Source organism: Alternaria burnsii (genome assembly GCF_013036055.1).
Source record: "Alternaria burnsii strain CBS107.38 chromosome Unknown 700, whole genome shotgun sequence".
Lineage (NCBI taxonomy): Eukaryota > Fungi > Ascomycota > Dothideomycetes > Pleosporales > Pleosporaceae > Alternaria > Alternaria burnsii.
Window position 1 is genome coordinate 83,162 of NW_024066121.1, and position 18,484 is coordinate 101,645.

The 18,484-nt window shown below is 50.4% G+C and overlaps 6 protein-coding genes across 6 annotated transcripts; 2 read left to right on the plus strand and 4 right to left on the minus strand.

Moving 5' to 3' along the window:
- Positions 1–2,626: 2,626 nt before the first annotated feature.
- On the minus strand, positions 2,627–3,191 carry GT037_009119 (trafficking protein particle complex 1; the record flags this gene model as incomplete). Its single annotated transcript, XM_038934166.1, has 2 exons — positions 2,627–3,102; positions 3,155–3,191. 2 exons carry the CDS (start codon positions 3,189–3,191, stop codon positions 2,627–2,629), a joined length of 513 nt encoding a protein of 170 aa, XP_038782968.1.
- A 343-nt stretch (positions 3,192–3,534) lies between these two features.
- On the plus strand, positions 3,535–6,445 carry GT037_009120 (calmodulin dependent protein kinase; the record flags this gene model as incomplete). The annotated part of the gene is made up of 7 exons (XM_038934167.1): positions 3,535–3,812; positions 3,875–3,944; positions 3,999–4,148; positions 4,279–4,663; positions 4,710–5,122; positions 5,168–5,305; positions 5,387–6,445. Coding segments are annotated over 7 exons (2,493 nt in total), but the record flags the coding sequence as incomplete, so codon positions are not given.
- A 1,342-nt stretch (positions 6,446–7,787) lies between these two features.
- On the plus strand, positions 7,788–10,084 carry GT037_009121 (uncharacterized protein; the record flags this gene model as incomplete). The annotated part of the gene is made up of 2 exons (XM_038934168.1): positions 7,788–8,880; positions 8,931–10,084. 2 exons carry the CDS (start codon positions 7,788–7,790, stop codon positions 10,082–10,084), a joined length of 2,247 nt encoding a protein of 748 aa, XP_038782970.1.
- Positions 10,085–13,128: 3,044 nt separating this feature from the next.
- On the minus strand, positions 13,129–15,360 carry GT037_009122 (uncharacterized protein; the record flags this gene model as incomplete). Its single annotated transcript, XM_038934169.1, has 2 exons — positions 13,129–14,843; positions 14,916–15,360. 2 exons carry the CDS (start codon positions 15,358–15,360, stop codon positions 13,129–13,131), a joined length of 2,160 nt encoding a protein of 719 aa, XP_038782971.1.
- An 802-nt stretch (positions 15,361–16,162) lies between these two features.
- Positions 16,163–17,086, minus strand: GT037_009123 (uncharacterized protein; the record flags this gene model as incomplete). Its single annotated transcript, XM_038934170.1, has 3 exons — positions 16,163–16,425; positions 16,474–16,818; positions 16,873–17,086. 3 exons carry the CDS (start codon positions 17,084–17,086, stop codon positions 16,163–16,165), a joined length of 822 nt encoding a protein of 273 aa, XP_038782972.1.
- Positions 17,087–17,861: 775 nt separating this feature from the next.
- On the minus strand, positions 17,862–18,344 carry GT037_009124 (uncharacterized protein; the record flags this gene model as incomplete). The annotated part of the gene is made up of 1 exon (XM_038934171.1): positions 17,862–18,344. One exon carries the CDS (start codon positions 18,342–18,344, stop codon positions 17,862–17,864), a length of 483 nt encoding a protein of 160 aa, XP_038782973.1.
- Between the last annotated feature and the right edge of the window lie 140 nt (positions 18,345–18,484).

Here is an 18,484-nt window from a genome sequence, read left to right on the forward strand (position 1 = left end):
TCTGGGCGGTCAGTGTCTGACGCGGATGTCTGGCGGATCATCGATTGTGTCTGATAGCGTGCCACGTCGTGTATACAATCCACCGATCGCTCTGCTCCATCCCTTATCTATGAATCTTCCCGCAATTCTGCTCACCAAGATCTAGAGCCAACCGGACCATGGCTGTCTCCCCCTCGCTTCTCGAGTCCCAAAACAGTAACTGTATTCTTTCATGGTCTCTGGAATCGCCAAAGCACTGGTATCTACCCACATGTGCAAAGAGATGCTCAAGGAGATCGACGCACTCGGTGATGATTCAAGCTGCATGGAGGTTCCACATTCGGTATCAAAACAACTAGTGGTCTTTTACATGTTTGGGTCGCTCTCTCTTTCTACGAATAGCATGCAGAACAATTCATGACTGAGGGGAGAAGGTGCAAGGAATCGCTGTGGTGGAGATGACATGTGTGCGCCGGACTTGTACATCCTCCAAAATCTCATCTACAAATGGGCAGGGAAAAGGATTAGTCGAGGATTCTTACGCGTCGAAACATTTGTGATGGCGGTAGAAACACGGCTAAAACCGGTTGCGGGACCTCGCTGCATTCGTCGCACAGGCTAAGAATATATAAAGTTCCTCGTTACCTTCCAGATCCTTCTCTTCTCTACAAGCCTACCCATCACTCTTGCCAAAATTGGTGAAATAACTTTCAATGTCTGCTCCTCCGCCTTTTTTTCCACCAAAAAAGCACACGCAATGCTGTTATGTCTCTCGCTTCTTTTCTGCAAAAACAGAGGCAATTCGTCCATGTTGCTCATCGCTTCCCAAGCCTGCAACATCACTTCAAAATCGCAGTCCGCAAAGACAACCTCGTCTTCTGAATCCCAAATGCTTCTCTCCTGTTATCAAAACACTATTGTTTGACATCGATGTCTGCGTCTGCTGCCTCCTTCTGAATATTCGGGGGAAATCATGGAAGTCTCGGACGCGGCGCAGATCAAATGCACACGATCACACGTTACGATACCAGATGTGCTATCTAAAAAACATAGGTTCATTCTACCGGCTCTTTCGTTACTCCCAAATCACAACCAAAACGAACTCATGTCTGAGTTAGTCGTTGTTCTCCCGAAAAGAAAGTAGAGACCGAACATGCTTCTAGAGAACTCGCGGGCAAAACGAACCATGTGAAAACAATTTCCAAAAACACCATTTCAGAAATACTATGCGGATACTAGTAATTCAGAAGCGACTATCTGGACATACATGGTTGCCATCAATAGCAAGGAACTCAAACTCATCGCGCTTATGCGCTACGATGAGCGAAGGGCCCCAACATCGACGTTGAGAAGAACATAGTCTTGCCTCGTTGAGCATGAATTGTGAGAGATATAAATGACATTTGTCCTCCTCTCTCCTTCCCTCACTAACAACCTTTTCTTCTTCAAAACACCAAAACTTGAGCAAAACGGAGTTATGCGAGAAGGATAGAATCTAAACACAAAAGACACAATGTTATGACCGTCCCGCTTCGATCGTTGAACAGAAATCACACAAGAGCCGTCTTTGCACCTTTACACTTCACTCTACTATCACATCCAATTCCCGAAAACAATACCAAAATCATGTTCTGGCTGCAATATGAGAAAAGGGAGACCGATAAATCTCTATACTAGAAGTCGATGTCTCCGTGCTTTCGAGACGATCTACAAAACATGTACAATTCTCTCGTTCCGACCATCATCTTATTCTTTCGTAATACTTTTCTCTTGACCGAAAGAAGACAACCAAGAAAATTGTTATGAACATCGTCATAGAGATCATACGGCCCAAAAAATATACATACGCTCAGTGACGTCGGCATCGTTGCACACGAGGCTAGAGGTGCATAAATGACTTTCTTGCCATCCAGCAATTCACTCTTCACCAATATTCCTCTGCGCCAGATTAGCGACAAGATGAATTAAAAGAAAGCTTCAAGAAATGTGCACGAATCCTCGGTCTAGCCGCTCCCAAAAGAGCCCAAACACCACTATACATGTCTCGAATCACTCGCGAAACTCCAGACCATGGTTTTCACATTCTATCGTTAATCCCATTTCCATTTAATACACATACGCAAACAAAAAACCAAGAAACCAGCGTTGACATAGCCGTCGAAAAGGGAGGATATATTCAATATCTATTAGACTACAACGCAACATGCCCCTCCCCATCACTCTCCCACACACCCCATCATGAGTCTAGACCAAGAGCCCACGCGCATCCCCATGTAGCGCTCCTTAGTCGCGTCTTGGTGTGAGGCTGTGTACATGAATGTGGGGCCAGTCGAGCGTCTGGGGTTGACAAGGAAAGTGCGGCCACTCCCGACACGGCTCGAAGCTTGTATGCATGTCCGTCGTTGCATTCCCCGCGGGTCGAAGTAATCTGGCGCAGCTTTTCTATGCCTCTTTCGTTGGGGATATTTGGGTTCAGGAATTCTGGGCCTGAGAGTATTTGCTGTTGTTAAGGACACCGTGGCTGCATTGTAATGGGAAAACCCGCCTGTCCTGCCTTTCCCAGTCCATGGTGCTGTCGCATGCCATGCCCGTGTCCCCGTGTGCGTTTTGCCATTGTGTAATCTTGATTTATTGCCCTCCATCGTCTTCAAACCGGCAGCACCGCCGTGATGAAAGCTTCCAAACCCCTCTCAAACAGCTCATTCGCAACCCCAATCCCACCGGGATGCTCCACAGGCGCCAGCGGATTCTTCACCACATACTCGACGTACAAATTGGCCCAAATCTGATGCAAGTACTGGCGCAGGTTAATCACCTTTGTATCGGTGAGCATGACAAACTTCATGCGCGTGGGCGTCTCGTAGTAGTGCAGCTTGTACTCGCCGGTGCGGTAGCTGAGGAAGGTGTCGTCGGCGCCGCCCAGCTTGGTAACGAGGTTGCGCAGCGAGAAGACGAGGCCAAAGACGAGCTTCTCGTCGTCAGAATGCGACATGCCTTTGCGCACGGCGGCCACGACGTCCCCGTTGGACGCAATCGAGGTGCCGGATTGCGGGCGCGCCGTGGCTTTGGACGACGACGACGAGGGGCGCGCGGGCGTCCAGCGCCGCGAGTAGATGCACTCGGCTGGGGGACGCGGTCAGCGCGTGCACGGCGTAACGTTCAGGGAGCTACTTACTGTGCCGATCGAAGATGTAGAAGCTGTAGAGGACCATTGTGAGGAGGATGACGTAGGCGGGTGGTCGGGGGAGGTGATTGGTATGCGGAGGTGGTGTTGTCGATAGGGAAGCGGCTATGCGGGTTTGGTCACCGATGCCAATTGACCGTAGGTAGTTGTTGGCAGGTACGTCAGATGTGGCCGGTGAAGGGTAATCGGAGCGAAGGTGGAGAGATTAGGCGGATGAAAGCAGAGTGGATCAACAGAGCACGGTCTAAGTGGATCGCGAGCTGAAGGTGATGTTGTGACGGGGTGAGGCTGAAAGAAATGTCAGGAAACGGCCCCCTCTCTGCTGCATCGTCCCCCCTCTTACTCTCTAGTCGGGTCCTCTCTAAACAGCTGGATCCTGCACTCTCGGAACGTCTGCGTCGACGGTCCCGGATTTCCCCATATTATTTCTCCCTAACCCTCTGCTAGCCCCGTGTGTCAATCTTATCAGCTACGTACTTAGCTACCGCCCGCCCTGGCCGACTACTGAGGGAGTTATGTCACCCTCCCCTACGCCGACACCTCCCCACAAACGCCCCTCAGAATCCGACCTGCGCATCTATACCTCGCAACCTTCTCTAGACGTTCCTGCAGTCGGCGGGGCCGGACGACCGCCGCCCGTTAAGTTTATGTGCGTGCTGCTGCCGCTTGTACCCCGCGGAGGTGGTGGGCGTAGTGCTGATGCTAGACCAGGTCAACACCCGCATACCAGAGCCCGTTACGACACCACAAGCGCGCAGCTTCCTCGACAAGACGTGTCAAGGTGCGACGGCCGCCACGCACCGCATGCGACGACGCATTGACGCTAACCTGCTAGGAAACCTTCAATGCGCGCTCCGAGTACAGCAACAGCGAAGATGACGGCAGCGCCCAGCACCGCATCAACCAATACCTAGTCAAGCAGGAGATTGGCCGCGGCTCCTTTGGCGCCGTTCACCTTGCCGTAGACCAGTATGGCCAAGAATATGTGAGGATACCAGCCTGACAACCAGAAAGAGGAGGCTCCACCCGGCCCATGCGCCCAGAGAGAGAGAGATACACATGCGGGTTCCCTACGAGGTACAGCCATTGGCTTTCGCTGACGCATCAACGCGCAGGCTGTCAAGGAATTCTCAAAGTCGCGATTGCGAAAGCGCGCCCAGTCCAACCTCCTCCGCCGACCCACGGCTGCGAAGCGAATGCGCGCCCTCCCAGCTGGCATAGGCTTCAACTCGCCCCTGCACCGCCACTCCGTCACTGAAGAGAACAATGCCTTTGAGCTCATCAAGGAAGAGATTGCTATTATGAAGAAGCTGAACCACCCCAACCTGGTCACCTTGATCGAGGTGTTGGACGACCCCGAGGAAGACTCGCTATACATGGTCATGGAGATGTGCAAGAAGGGCGTCGTCATGCAAGTTGGTCTCGAGGAGCGCGCCGACCCATATAGCGAAGAGCAGTGTCGGTGTTGGTTCAGAGACATGATACTGGGTCTCGAATACCGTGCGTGACCTCCGACCCTGCGTGACCCAAGGCTAACTCCTGCCAGTCCACGCCCAGGGTATTATCCACCGTGACATCAAGCCCGACAACTGCCTCATCACGGAAGAGGACGTGCTCAAGATTGTCGATTTCGGCGTTTCAGAAATGTTCGACAAGGAAGGCGAGATGAAGACGGCAAAGTCAGCGGGCTCGCCAGCGTTTATGCCGCCTGAGCTGTGTGTTGCCAAGCACGGGCATGTCTCGGGAAGAGCTGCGGATATATGGTCCATGGGCTGCACGCTGTACTGCCTCCTTTTTGGACGGATACCATTTGAAAAGCACGGCATGATTGAGCTCTACCAATCAATACGAATGGACCCGTTGGAATTCGAGACTGACTGCAATCCGGAGCTGAAGGAACTTCTCCAGCGGCTAATGGAGAAGGACCCCAAGAAGAGGATTACCATGGAAGAAATTAGAGTGAGTTGGCCGTTTGGGTTTATTGCGCAAGTCTAACTCGAGCAGGAACACCCTTGGGTTACACGGCAAGGAACAGACCCTTTACTAGCAAAGTCGGAAAACGTGGCCATCATTATTGATCCGCCGACCGACGAGGAGGTTAATGCTGCTATCACAGGCAACATGGGTCACTTGGTCACAGTGGTAGGTGCACGTAATCCCCATGGCATACGAGAAGCACTGCCGTGACGGTGTCAAAAGTAGTCTTGGCTAACAATTCGGTAGGTACGGGCGGTCAAGCGCTTCAAGCAACTGTTGTTCAGAAGGCGACCCGACCGTATTGAGAGTATACTAGGTAGTGCCTCGCGAATTGTTCAGCCTCCCATGTCCATGCGACCATCAGCACTACGCAAATCAAAATCACAAGACACACATGACCGACGACCAGTCGAAGGCGCACTCTCCACCGAGGGCGTACATCACCGTATCAACATCGATGAGCGGGGCCAGAGGCTCCCCCACAACATGGACGACATGGCCTATACCAAACCTGGTCTCCGAGCCGAAGCAGCAGGAAGACGTCCAGCTCCCCGATCACCTGCGACCAGCAGTCCAACCACCCCAACAGTGCCAGGTCTCGACGGCAATGCCAAGGTCATCCACGAAAACATGTCCATCCGTCCCGCGCCAATCCACTCCATCTCCACCCCCGGCGGCATCGCGCCCTCGTCATCAACACCAACCACACCCCTCGGCAAAGGCCACGCGCACAACCCGCTCGAAGACACGCTCTTCCTTAACATTGGCACTGGCGAGGACTTTCCCCCTGGCCCCGAAGACGGCTGCATCGTGTCGGAATCGCCGTCCAACGTGGACATCAACGTGTACGAAACGGCCTACGAAGAAGAAGTCCAGCGCATCATTGCCCAGCGCCGCGAACAATTCGCCGCAAGCGCCGCTGCCAACGCACGTCGACCTACCTTGTACCTCACGCGCCGCGTCGAAAACGTAAAGAGCATCCGCGACAGCGACGCCATTTTCGACGAGGGCCAGGACCTCCGCCAGAATATTAAAGTCTCGTTGAAGAGTTTTGTTACCAAGACGAAGGAAGATATCGAGGCGAGGGGGGAGTTGCAGAAGTTGCAAGAGGGGAAAGAAGGGAAACTTAGTCGTACGATGCGCAATGTGAGGGAGGCGAAGCGGTTGGTGGAGGAGGCGAGGGAGAGGGTCAAGACGGAGGAGAGGGATCGCGAGAGGGAGAGGAGTCGGAGTGCGACGCCGGTTTTGAGGACGAATAGTTCGGCGAGTGTGTTGTCGAGGAGTGGGACGCCGGTTGGTAGTTGATTGCGGGGTGTTGTTGTTCTTGAGGAGATGGAGAGATGATGATGATGATGCCTAGCTTAATTCTTTTTCTCGGAGGCAGAGAAGGGGCATTGAAGGAGGGGGTTCTGTTTTTTTTTAAAACATGGCGTTCTGTATACATAAAGGTTATTGGCTTGGTTTGCATGCATGCATTGGTCGGGCCTGGAGCTCGATTGCTGTATATTCGTATACTGATAAATGGGAAAGGGTGTCTCTAACAAGACTCTTTTTCTTTTTTCTCTTTTCTGGACGAGTGGGGAGTGTGAGCATGATGATTGATGGTTGATACTGTGTGGGTCATTCAATTTCTCTTGTGGCCGTAGATTGAGGTGGCTGGTGTATCATTTGGATGAACGATATTCCTGTTCATCGTGAGCCCATTGTAACCAGATGGAAGAGCAGTGAAAGATCGAAATGCAAGGAAAACCGAGAAAATAGCAAGCTTATGACATTAATCGTTCAATAATTCAAGGGAAACAACGAGACAATTACTCCAAAGAGTAACAGTGCAAGGACGCGGGCACCATGGACATCTTGACCTCAAAGCGTTTAGCAAACTCCGGTCCGCTAGTTATTAGCCATACTTTCGGCGGCAGCGGTGGGTGGTCAGTTCGCATGCATCTAGGATGAGGCTGTGTAAGACTGCGCTAGACCCCACGGGGCTAGCTCCAGGTACATCTTTCATGCTAGCTTCCAGGATAAGCCCTGCACACCGCAAGGCAGACACGAACTGGCCCTTTTGATCCCCATCATCGTTCCTCTCTGTGCGTGTTGTGGGAAATGTGTGCCGTGCTCGTGGCTTGTATGTCGTCGAAAAGAAAGAAAAAAAAAAGTCAAGGTAATTGGTGCATATAAGGAATCCCAAGCGAACCGCGAGTAAATCGTGTATTCACCGAATGTGTTCTGGCGTTTTCACTTTGTCTTCCGCCCGCCGCCGCCGTCAAAACGCACATGCCAGAACCGAACACCTGCAGGCATCAAACATGCAACGACGTGCATACTAGGTAGCCCGTCCGCGGTATCGCCGCTAAGGCGTCCTACGCGATTCGTAAACGGGTGCTTGATTAGTGGTGGTAGTAGTACTTCGACACATCTGCGTCTGTCTTCCTGTACCCTCGACACGACCAGATGCAGAGTTCGCGCCGTGTTCTCGTGTCTGTGTGTGTGGAAAGCCTCACGACGCCGCTCCGCTCCCCTCGCTTCTTCGACCCGGAGTACCGTTGATGCATTGCCACTAAACCTGCTTTGTTTGGTTTTCCCTCTCTCGCGTCGCCGCCGTGCTTTGGACTGTGGGGGTGGGGTTGTTGTTGGATAGAATACGAAGATGTTGTTCCCTTGGATACATAATCGCGCCGGTACGACGGACAGTCCAGCGGCGGATTCCAGTGGTGTTGTCGCGGATGAAAAGAAAGAGAAGGATCGGGATGCCAAAGTCGCGTGTTCGTCTGTCGATTCAACGTCCGAGTCGCTGCTGCATGAGCCTGCTTCGTCGGTACCACCACCATCGTCGGAGCCACCACGCCGGGAACGTGTCACGACCTGGGGAAACGATAGTGTGCAGGGAAGCCGGTTCGCGCGATGGGATTGGCGGTCCAAAGCAAAGTGGAAGGTTCGTTGGACTTGGGTGTTCCACGACGCCTGCTTGAGTACCTGGGACGCGATGAAATGGGTTGGAAAGACGACGAAGGATGCGCCTGTGTGGAAACACGTGCGCTGGAGCAAGAAGCAGTTTTACGCGTTTTGTCTCGTGGTCATCTGGGTTGTCCTGCCTATGACGTTGATCAGCTACTTGACTCCGTTTACCTCCATCTTTGCAGATAAAACGCTGAGCTGCGGAGACAGCTTCTACGGGCAGCCTCAGAATGCTACCGTGACGGGGATTGAAAAGCTGTTTGCGCTCGACGCGACGTTTGGTCGGTTCTCGTTTTCCCAGGTCAAAGCCATTGACGTCTTGTGGGATTTACTCGTCGGCAAGGGCGCGCAGGCTCTGGCGTGGTGGGCGAGTTACAATGTGTTTTGCGACGCGCTGCTCCGGGCGATTGAGCGGCATCCAGCGAGTTTTGAGATTTTCCAGAGGATTGGGAATGAGGGACCCGGGCTGCATTCCTTGTGGACGTTGACAAAGGAGCTGTGGAATGCGAAGAGCGCGAGGACGAGAGCGCTCTTCTTCTACATGTTCTGGTCTACGGGGTACGTGTTGCTTGTGCCTATTGTGCTGGGCGCTATGACGGGTTATGACAGCACGAGCATTGCGTGGATTGACCTCGAAGGCGAGAATAACATCATCCCGGCAAGTGAACTACACCAAACCTGGGCCCTGGTAGGCACAAAGAACGAAACGTTCAAGACAACAGCATGTGTAGACTGGAAGGCACGAGACGACTATCTTTACATGCAAGACCAACGAGAACACAAATGTAAACAAGCCCGCTCCCCTATACCGTTATGCTAATAACAAGAAACCCAGGTGACTGCCAGTTCCCCAACGGTACCATAACCACCGCCGACGAGCGATACAAATGGCTTTCGAGCCAATACTCCTACTACTACTATTCTTACTCTAGTCCCTCTTATGCAAACTGCTCCTACACGTACCCCAACAACACACAAACCTTTACCGATGCCGCCGCGCGCTCCTTCATAAATACGCAATACGTCAGCGCAGACGACACCTATGCCTGCAACGCCACAATTTCTATCCCCATCAACGGAAAGCAGTACGACGCGTCCAACCTCGTCGGCGATTTTGGCTACTGCTACAACGGCGTAGGATACAACTACAGCTACCTGACCGACAAGAGCCGGTGCCTGCCCGACACGGCGAACCCGAGCTACCAGTGGGGCTTCGCGACACTCATGTCTGGCCTATTTATCCTCGTCACGGCCATCTGGACGCTGAGCATGTATGTGCTCTGGCAGGATGCGCAGTTTAATTGTAAGCTCGTCAAGGAGGGCTACCGACTCACGCCTTTGCGGGCGGCGTTTGCGATGGCGGTGGCGGCGCGGCGGCGCACGGGACTGGGTGGGAAGGAGCTTGTGAGGGCGAAGAATGCGGGGTTGGAGAGGGAGTTGTATGGCAAGAAGGGGACGCGGGGGACGGTTATTGAGGGTCATTTGTTTGTAGAGAATGTGGAGGATGAGGGGAGGGAGGAAGAAGAGAGGAATAAGAGGAAAGAGTGGATGATGCAAACGCCGGTGGAGACGCCGCTGTCGCCGCTTACTCCGGCGTATACTTCGTCGGGTAAGGAGAAACAGTGGCCGTTGTCTCCTTCTTCGACGACTGTGGGAGACCACGAGATTAGGCCGTTGGTACGGTCGGATACGGATATTTCATTTCACGTCTTGGATGACGAGGAGTTGAGGAAGAGGTATTTGAGGGGGGTGGAGGAGGCGAGGTTGAGTCGGAAACCGCTGAGTAGGGAGTCGACGTGGGTTGAGGAGAGCATGTGGGAGAGTAGTCCTAGGTTACCACGGTACGATGAACGGAGTCCGGATGGTGGCTCGGATGGTGTCGTTCGGGATGATGAGAAAACTGCGGAGGCAGATGGGTGCGATGAGCGACAGGGGAGCAAAGATAGAAAGGAAAGGGCTAGGTTGAAGAAGAGTAGACGGCCTGATTAATTCGATGGATATAGATTATACGACGTTACGAATTTCACGAGGACGGCATGCTTTGAGAAGTAACCAGCGCAACTACCTTGCTAGTATTCGTTGCCATGTCGATATCCCATGAGAAGAAGAGCGAATAGAAGGAGATCGCCAGGCTGCACTTCAGGTTTGTTTTTTGTACATAGCCGCGCTAGACACAAAAGCTCTTCTGCTGCCTTTCGCGATTTCAGCCTTCTCACACCAAACGGCTGCGACGTGTCATCTGATCAGTGCCATAACCATGCCTATACAGCCGTTTGCAGCTCACCGGAAAATCATTCTGCGGCTGCATCTTCTCTGGGATGACAACAACCAACGGCAGGTAGCCACCTTCGTTACACAATGTTGTTGTATGGTACTGCGGCAGCCAATCGAGCCTGGAACGGCCTACGAGCAACTCGTAAGCGATGCGGCGTAAATCCGCATATGCTGATGACTGCATAACTTTGGTGCCCTTGCCCCGCCATGGACTGCTTTGCGATGGCCTTTTTAGAGAAAGGGTATGAGGCTCTGCATGATTTGTAGTACGCAAACCAACGATCTTGTCGCAAGCATTTACTGCTTTTTTGAGCCTGAACTGCAAATACAGCACAAAGGAACGTGTCTGGGAACATAATTCTACTGCGACACAATACAGTGTACCTCAACAGCGTTGTGTCTGCGTTTCATCACCAGCACGTCCATCATATCAACACTTCTACTGCGATACAATACAGTGTAATGCAGCATCGTTGTGCCTGTATCTTATCACTAGCACGTAGATCAAATCAATACATTGGGAAGGAAAGCCAGCAGTCTGGTGGGCAGGGGCTTTACGATGAAGCTAGATTGAACCATGTCCCTTCGCGTGTCTACCCCGCCCATGTCAAGTAGACCCACCAGCTCTTGCTTTATTGATAGCCTTGATAGCCTCGTCACAGCTTTTATGAAAGACTTCTAGAGCTTTGTACGCTTTATGGTACGTGTCCCTCAGCACCTTCTTTACCTCCTCGTTCTTAGATTCAGATTCTTTACGGCGGATTATGTTGACCAGAATCTCTTTGTACGACCGTAAATCGGCGACGGCTGATCTTATCTGCATCGAACACTCCTGACTCGCTTCTTTTTCAATTCTGACTGGAGATGAAGTTAGTTCTCACGTTCGACGACAATCATAGTGCCCAAGGAAACGGACCATTGTAGTGCGTGCATTTTTGTACTTTCTTCTTCAATGCAAACTTGTCGTCAGATAGCCACTTGAGCCTTGTACTAATTATATCGAGCCACTTCTTGCCCGCATCAGATGTCCGTGTACTTTTGCTCCTGTTGATCAGATGTTCGTAATACTTAAATATAGCCTCAAGTTGAGAGAAAACTATGAGACTGACTCCGTCGCCTTCTTCCTGACCCTGACTTTTAGTATTGATACTCGGTTGCCTGGGATGGTAGAGTGTGGGCATGTTTGTGATGTCTGGAACGATGGGATCAACACACTTTATCTATCCCTCGAGCCTTCACTTTCGCGCTGACTCCATGCAAGGATAAGCGAATCCACGCTGACCAGATAACGCCACTGCTGCAGCCAACATGCACCATGATTTGTCAGGCTTGGCAAAGCCTCTACTAAAGGAGGGGAAGAGAAGCCACCCATGGCCTCATGTGTCATTAGGATCTTACTTCTTCGTATGTCCCCATGAGTTCAGAATCTGCGTATAATTCGAGGGCATATGCGCAGGAGGACAGCGCTCGCAGCCCATATCCGATCCCGAGCATAACTTCGAAGACCAAAAGCGAGCGCCTAGACCCGGAGAAGGGGCTACCGGCGAGGGATGCAACGAGCACAATGCCTGAACTGGAATCCGCAGCCTCATCCCAAAGCGTGCGAGGTACGGAAAGCCTTCGGTCGGGAACTGAGTCCTTCTCTTCTCTTGGAAGTGATCTTGGCGAGCAGGACGAGCAGGTTCAAATATTTCGACTCGCGAAATCGTTACAAAATGAGCCAGTCGGATTCTCTGAGCCATGGTATCTGGAGATGACTACGCTACGGCGTGTTAACTTTCTTGATATCAACAGCAGACTTGCAAAATGTAGAAAAAAGCTCTATGACAATGGAGTTGCTACAGAGGATGATATCAAGGAAATCAGAGAGTACCTGCACATTCAAGGTAGAAACGAGCTCTTCGTCGAGATTCAGTAACAATTCCGCTAGTTGCATACTGACGATGCGTACCTGTAGCGGACGCAATCAGAGATTTCGAGTACATTCGCTCCCTTGACCGCCTCTCAGAAGTCGATAAAGATCGTCGTCATAGACAGAGTAACGGATACTTCAAATACATCGCACAGAGTTTTTCGAACTGCGATCCGTTTGAATCAGGAGAATACCGAATACTTCGTCATGTCTCACAGAAAGATCCTTGGAATGACGAAGTCCTCGGTACCCTTTTGAGGTTTTTACCCGTTTCGTGGACGTGGACAGAGGGCGAGAGGAAACTGAAGAAAGATATGTACGACAAAGAACATCGGCCGATTGTTCCAAATGGCTTTGTACAGAGGCTCGCGAAATTCATCATAGCGATGACAGGCTCACTTTTTATCTTGGTGCCTATGTACGTCATGGCGTTGCATCAGAGCCAGAAGAAGAACCTAATCACCACCACGGTTGCGGTTGTGCTATTTGCGATTACGTGTTCAGTTATGTTCAACACGTCAAACGACCAGACTCTAGCAGCTACGTTTGGATATGCCGCAGTGTTGATGGTTTTCGTTGGTCTGACTACTCAAGGCAATAGTTGAGTTTGACATCAGAGTGTAGTTGCGCTATGCTGTCTAGAATGCAGACTATCCAGGCTCCTGTCTATTTTGCATGATACATACAGCTGTGTTATGTTTTAGAAGTAGAACACTATCATATATGCTGGGATTCTTTTCTCGAGTTCTAGGTGTGATGTATCTGCAAAAAAAGCAGAAAGATGACTTACAGCGAACGTTGTTGATATCCACAAAAGGCGCCGAACGCCTTCGCATCGATGCAACCATCAGATCACATAGTAGGAGCTTACTGGCCAACTTTCGACATGTGGGAGAGGAGAAAAATCGAAAAATTGGACAAATCCCAATCTGCGGAATCGATGCCGAGGCTTGTTGTCGACTTCAACTTGGTCTACCTTAGTGAGGGCTATGCACCAAGAGTCCTGATGACCCAGACCGTGGTTGAAGAATCCGTAAGCCAACAGAACGATCTCTCCCCATTCTGCTGTCTGTTCTCGAGCGTCGAGTTGCACTGACAACTGAAGACCCTGAGGATCATCGCTGCCATCCCGGAACCATCTAAGCTCGCTCAGGTCTTCCTGTAGTTCCTTATCTTCCTGTTCCTGCCTATCTTGTCTTGTGTATCGCCATTCGATACTAAGAGCAGGACCTTTGATATGAAGCGTGGCATTACGCACAGCTCCATAGAGAGCTTCAGCATTCTCGAGCATGTACTCAACGGAAAGAATCTCGCACAGGCAGTTATCGCTGAAGATGTGCTCGACTTGCCCATCAATCGATATCCATGACCAGGACGGACCTCGGTATTTGACCGGTCTATCAACAGGCCGACCAAACTTGTACCAGTACAAGCACGAAGGCATCATGTTCTCCCAAATGCCTGCTATATATCGTCCCGATACCAAATTTGCGAACCTCTCAGCAATTCCAGATAGAGCAAGGATTCTATCTTCTGATTCTGTCACCGACCGCTTACTGTAAGATGTAACGATTACGATCCAGGAAAAACAGACGAGCACTTTGTCCACCTGCCCGGGGGGATATCCTGGATTTACCGAGAAGAACATAGCTGCATTGATGAAGCTACTGCTGTAGACAGACTCGGCTTCTTTGGATCCAAAGGGGCCGGGGCCTGCCCAACCTTCATCCTCGACGTGATATGGAATACCTGCTGAGGGTCCCATACGAGTGCTACGTGCCCACCCATCTGTGTGAATTTCATCTTTCTTTCGACAATGCCACTCTGTTGACCAAGTGCCAATAATGAGTCGGCGACGAGAAAGGAGGTACTCTTGCAGAGTCCATCCTCGTGTGTTTACAGCAACACTTTCCTCCACATTAGACGCATGATTGAATAATAAAGTCAAACGCTGTGTTTGACCGTCTTCTGTTCGATATTGGATAGAAGTAGTTCCGGAAGGGAGAGTTCTGGGATGCAGGAAGCCTTCAGTCACTCTGTCGCCCCTACTATCGACTACCGTCAATGTCGCATGAGCATAGACCTTCGTCATCTGATTGATTTCAGCCTTCTTATCTTCCTTACTATTCTGAACGATGCACATCGAATCGATCCAGATGTATTGGAAACCCAGTGCCTGGGCTGTTTTTGCAGCATCCTGAATGGTTTTTGGTAGAGTTTCCCAAGCAATGTTCTTCTTGTAAAGACCGTGATTTTCTTGTGTCAGCTTGTTCGTTTGATCGCCACCCCAGCAATAACTCAAGGCTACATATCTTGACACGTCATGTTCTTCCAGATCGTCGCGACAAACGATTTTCAACTGTAGCTGGTCTGGAGGCCCTGATATCTTGATCAGGCGAGTTGGAACATACGCACGCTCGCTCAACGAGCAGATCTTGTGGTAGCCATGCTGCTCGTCTTCACAACGCTTTAACCAATCTCGCACATTTGTTACAGTACGATCTGAAAGCGGATCTTGAACAATCGACTTGCGGATCTTTATTTCCTCATGAGAATCATCTCCTAAGTTCGTTAGTGGTGTCGCCATTCCAAACTCAAAGTGGCGTATCCTGCATCAGTACGCATAGGACTTACCTGTTATGTTAGCCAAGGTACAGTATATGTAGGGCAGACCTCTGTGCCATCCAGTAGACACAAAGCAGCGACTCACATCTCTACCCTCAAAGACGTTATCCGGAAGATGAAGGTCTTGTAGACATATCAAGGGCTCAATAAATATCGAAAGACAATCCAGATGAATGTACAGCTGGATTGCATTAGGATCTGCGCCTTTGTACATCTTGTGCTCTATTTCGTCTTTGAGGTATTGCGAAAAGTCACACCCGGCGTTGGCTTTGAGCCTAAGATCCGCCAGAGAGAGACCCAGGCGAGTCAGGATCTTCTCACGGAAGTCAAGATTACTGAATGGATCTTCCAGTGAGCCCATACGAGATACATGTATCTTTTCCGAGCTTCCTGGAAATACTATGTCCGCACAATGTGCGCATGTGTGGGCAGGCGGCGAGGTAGTTTCCTCCATGTTCGATCTTGGCGTCGCTTCTTGTGCTCTTTGTGATGTTTGCCTGGTGCTCGTGCTGCCCGTGTTTGTGTCGATCCTGGTAAGGCTGATGGTGAAACTTGTGTCTCGACAGACCCGGAAACTCACTATATCGAATAGTGTTGAGCTCGTTAGCCAGATAGTAGACAGTAACTCGGTGACAGAAGTCTTGCTGGAGCAGCTACGATGCGGGGTGCGATATGATAAGTTAAAGTGCTGACTAGGCTGACAGCGCATAACGCCACCATGTCACGTGGCCATGATGCGGGGATTGTAGGATAATAAAGAGGACTATAGGTCTGCATTGTAGCAACAGACTCATGCCACATGACGTCTCTGTCATAAGTTCATACACAAGGTAACAGTGCTGCAAATGCTTTGAAATTCCGAAAAACTGCGCTCACATCGTCTACACAGATAAAATCTATTTGAAGCTCAAGAAAATACTGATGCGTCAAATTGCAGCTGCGAGCCGACGATGCTCCTACCGTTAAGAAACACATCAGACAAGTAATGTCGAGAGGTATACCATCAACTCGGTCGAGTGTGTTCCTACCAAAACTCTGCCTTCAATACGATCAAGAAACCCACAATTGGGTACCCAAAACACAAAATCAATAGCTGTCATGTTATGGACCTCGGGCCTTCGCGTCCCTTGACGCAACACCCTCTTCTTTTCCGTCGTCGAGGGACGCGCTAATCATATTGCTCCTGCTGTCGAGCCCGGACTCGGGATCAAAATCGAAGCTATGGGTGTTGGGAACTGTAGGATCAGATCTCACAATCAGAGGTACTCTGGGGAGACAAGTGGTGATTCTCTGATTTCTTGATTGAGCATGTCTTGGGTGTTATTAATGCACCAGCGTTTTTTGCGATCGCCGTCGTCCATCCAATCGTTCAAGACCAGAGGAGCGACAAGAGAGATATTTCTAGACTGGAAGCTCGCTCCAGAGTTTTCTGCCGCTGCTGTTGCACACAAGCTCATCGTTGAGTTTCTGTATACGTCTTTCATAACGAGCGCTTCGTCTTGCCAGTCCTCGGAGGAATCTTGAATGATGCAGAGTGAGTTCATCCAGACGTATCAAAACCCCATACTCCTGCATATCAAGAATGCTTCTTTATGACTTGTGGGAAGTTCTGAATTGCTGAACCATGATTGCAACTGCAGCAGGTTGTCTTGGACCAATTTGAGGGTCTTCGCTTTGCCCCAACAATAGGAGAAGGCTACACATGATCCGTCAACGTCCTCATTTTTAGTGATAACTAGCTTGACTGAGTTCGCATTGTTCATCTCAATCGAGCGTGTTGTTCGAAAAGTTGGATCCGAAGGCGCGCAGCCAGAATGACTCGTCATACATTCCCGGTACCATCTCATGGGCAGCTCTAACACACTTGGGTCCTGAATGTTGGACGGCAACTGGCGAATGTCTTCTGCATTGTCTGCAAGATCATATTAAACGTGTTTCAATAGTGTTAAATACTGTTACAGCTTACCGATGTAAAGTACGATTGCGAAAGTCCAATTGAGTGTGTCCGGCGATTTAGCAGGCAAATCTTCGGAGCTGGTGGTTGATTGCGGGTAAAGATCATTGTCATCGTCACTCCAACCGTATTCAATGAAGAGTGTGTACATCACGGAGTGCTTTCTGGGATCTTCGTACTGAGATCTAATGGAATACCAGGTCGAAGGTAAGGCTTCCGGATTCATCTCGATACGACGCTGGAATTCCCTCCACAAGTCACTTTTCGTGATCGCTCGGCAAATGTAGCAATATGTTGCAGCCTTGACGAAATCATCTGGGCGTTCATGATGAGGCTCTTCGGTGCTCAGAATTGACGGCTCTGCGAAAATGGTATGACAAACCTCGCACAAACTTAAAGTCATGGTCCTGTGGGCTCTGAATGTAGAACGACAATGAGTGAAGGATAAACTGGGCAAGCTCAGCCTCGTGAGAAGGAAGGCAACACTGATCCCGCGATGCGCGCAATCGAGAGGACGCGAAGAACTCCAGGAATGGGAAGAAACATGTTTCGTAATTGATCGTTTGCGTTGTACGTGAAGAATGAGGACTGGAAAATAGGAAGGCCGAGCCTGTTCAGGTAGTTGTTGTCGTGCCCCGCAGCGCCTTCTGATGTGGGCGGCGCACATCCATAAGGTTATAAATTGCTGCGTAGCACATCCTGAGCACACTTTTTATGGAACCTCCTCTTGCTGCACTACCGAGTGTAGTTAGTGATACCCCGCGATACGATACAGTGTAACTCAACAGCGTTGTGTCTGCATCTTGTCACCGGCATTTTCATCAAATCAATAGAGTAGTAAACTAAGGGATGTCGTGATTATAGCTACCCAGATGTTGTAGGTGGTTCTACACTCTTCTTTTTCTATGCAGCTATCATGTCGCCAAATGTTTCGTTGCGCGACCTAAGACTTTGCACACAGACACGGTATTCTTAGTTCCTAGCTCCTGGTACAACTCTAATCACTCAGTAATCTTATATATGGCCGTTCTCCAGCTGGCACCGCACTGCTGAGTTCTGTTACCGGCGCAGAAATCATTACACTCTTTGTCTTCCACTATGGTTACCCCAAATTTGAGTTCATTCCCACACCAGCACAAATCAGGTTCGAGGCCAAAATACTTGTAGTCCTCACAGTGCATAGCGCACTGTTCGAATGTTAGACTCTTGCTGGCCAATCTACGGCCAGTCAAGATGCTATTCGGGTGGGCCTGTTCGATGTAGCAACCGATGTATTTGGGAAGTTTCGGCTTGTATGCTTCGATTTCGGCTAGAAGTTCTTGCTCGCGTGCGAAAAATTTGTCTTGAGCTGCCTGACAGGCATCCAGGGAACCATTGCTGCTACTTCCACCGGACTGAGGAGAATACGACGGGAGGGATTGTTCGAATCTGAGACCGTTCGAACAAGTGCATGAGCAGCTGTGTTCGCCGAGTGACGGATCCATACAGGCAACTGATGGTTTTACACCTAGTTCACTGGGTAAGCCTACTAGATCTACAACTTCAAGGATGCACGTACCATTTTCGCATGTATATGAAGCCAGGGAAGGATCGAAAGAGCTGCTGAGTACTTGTTGTACGTCGC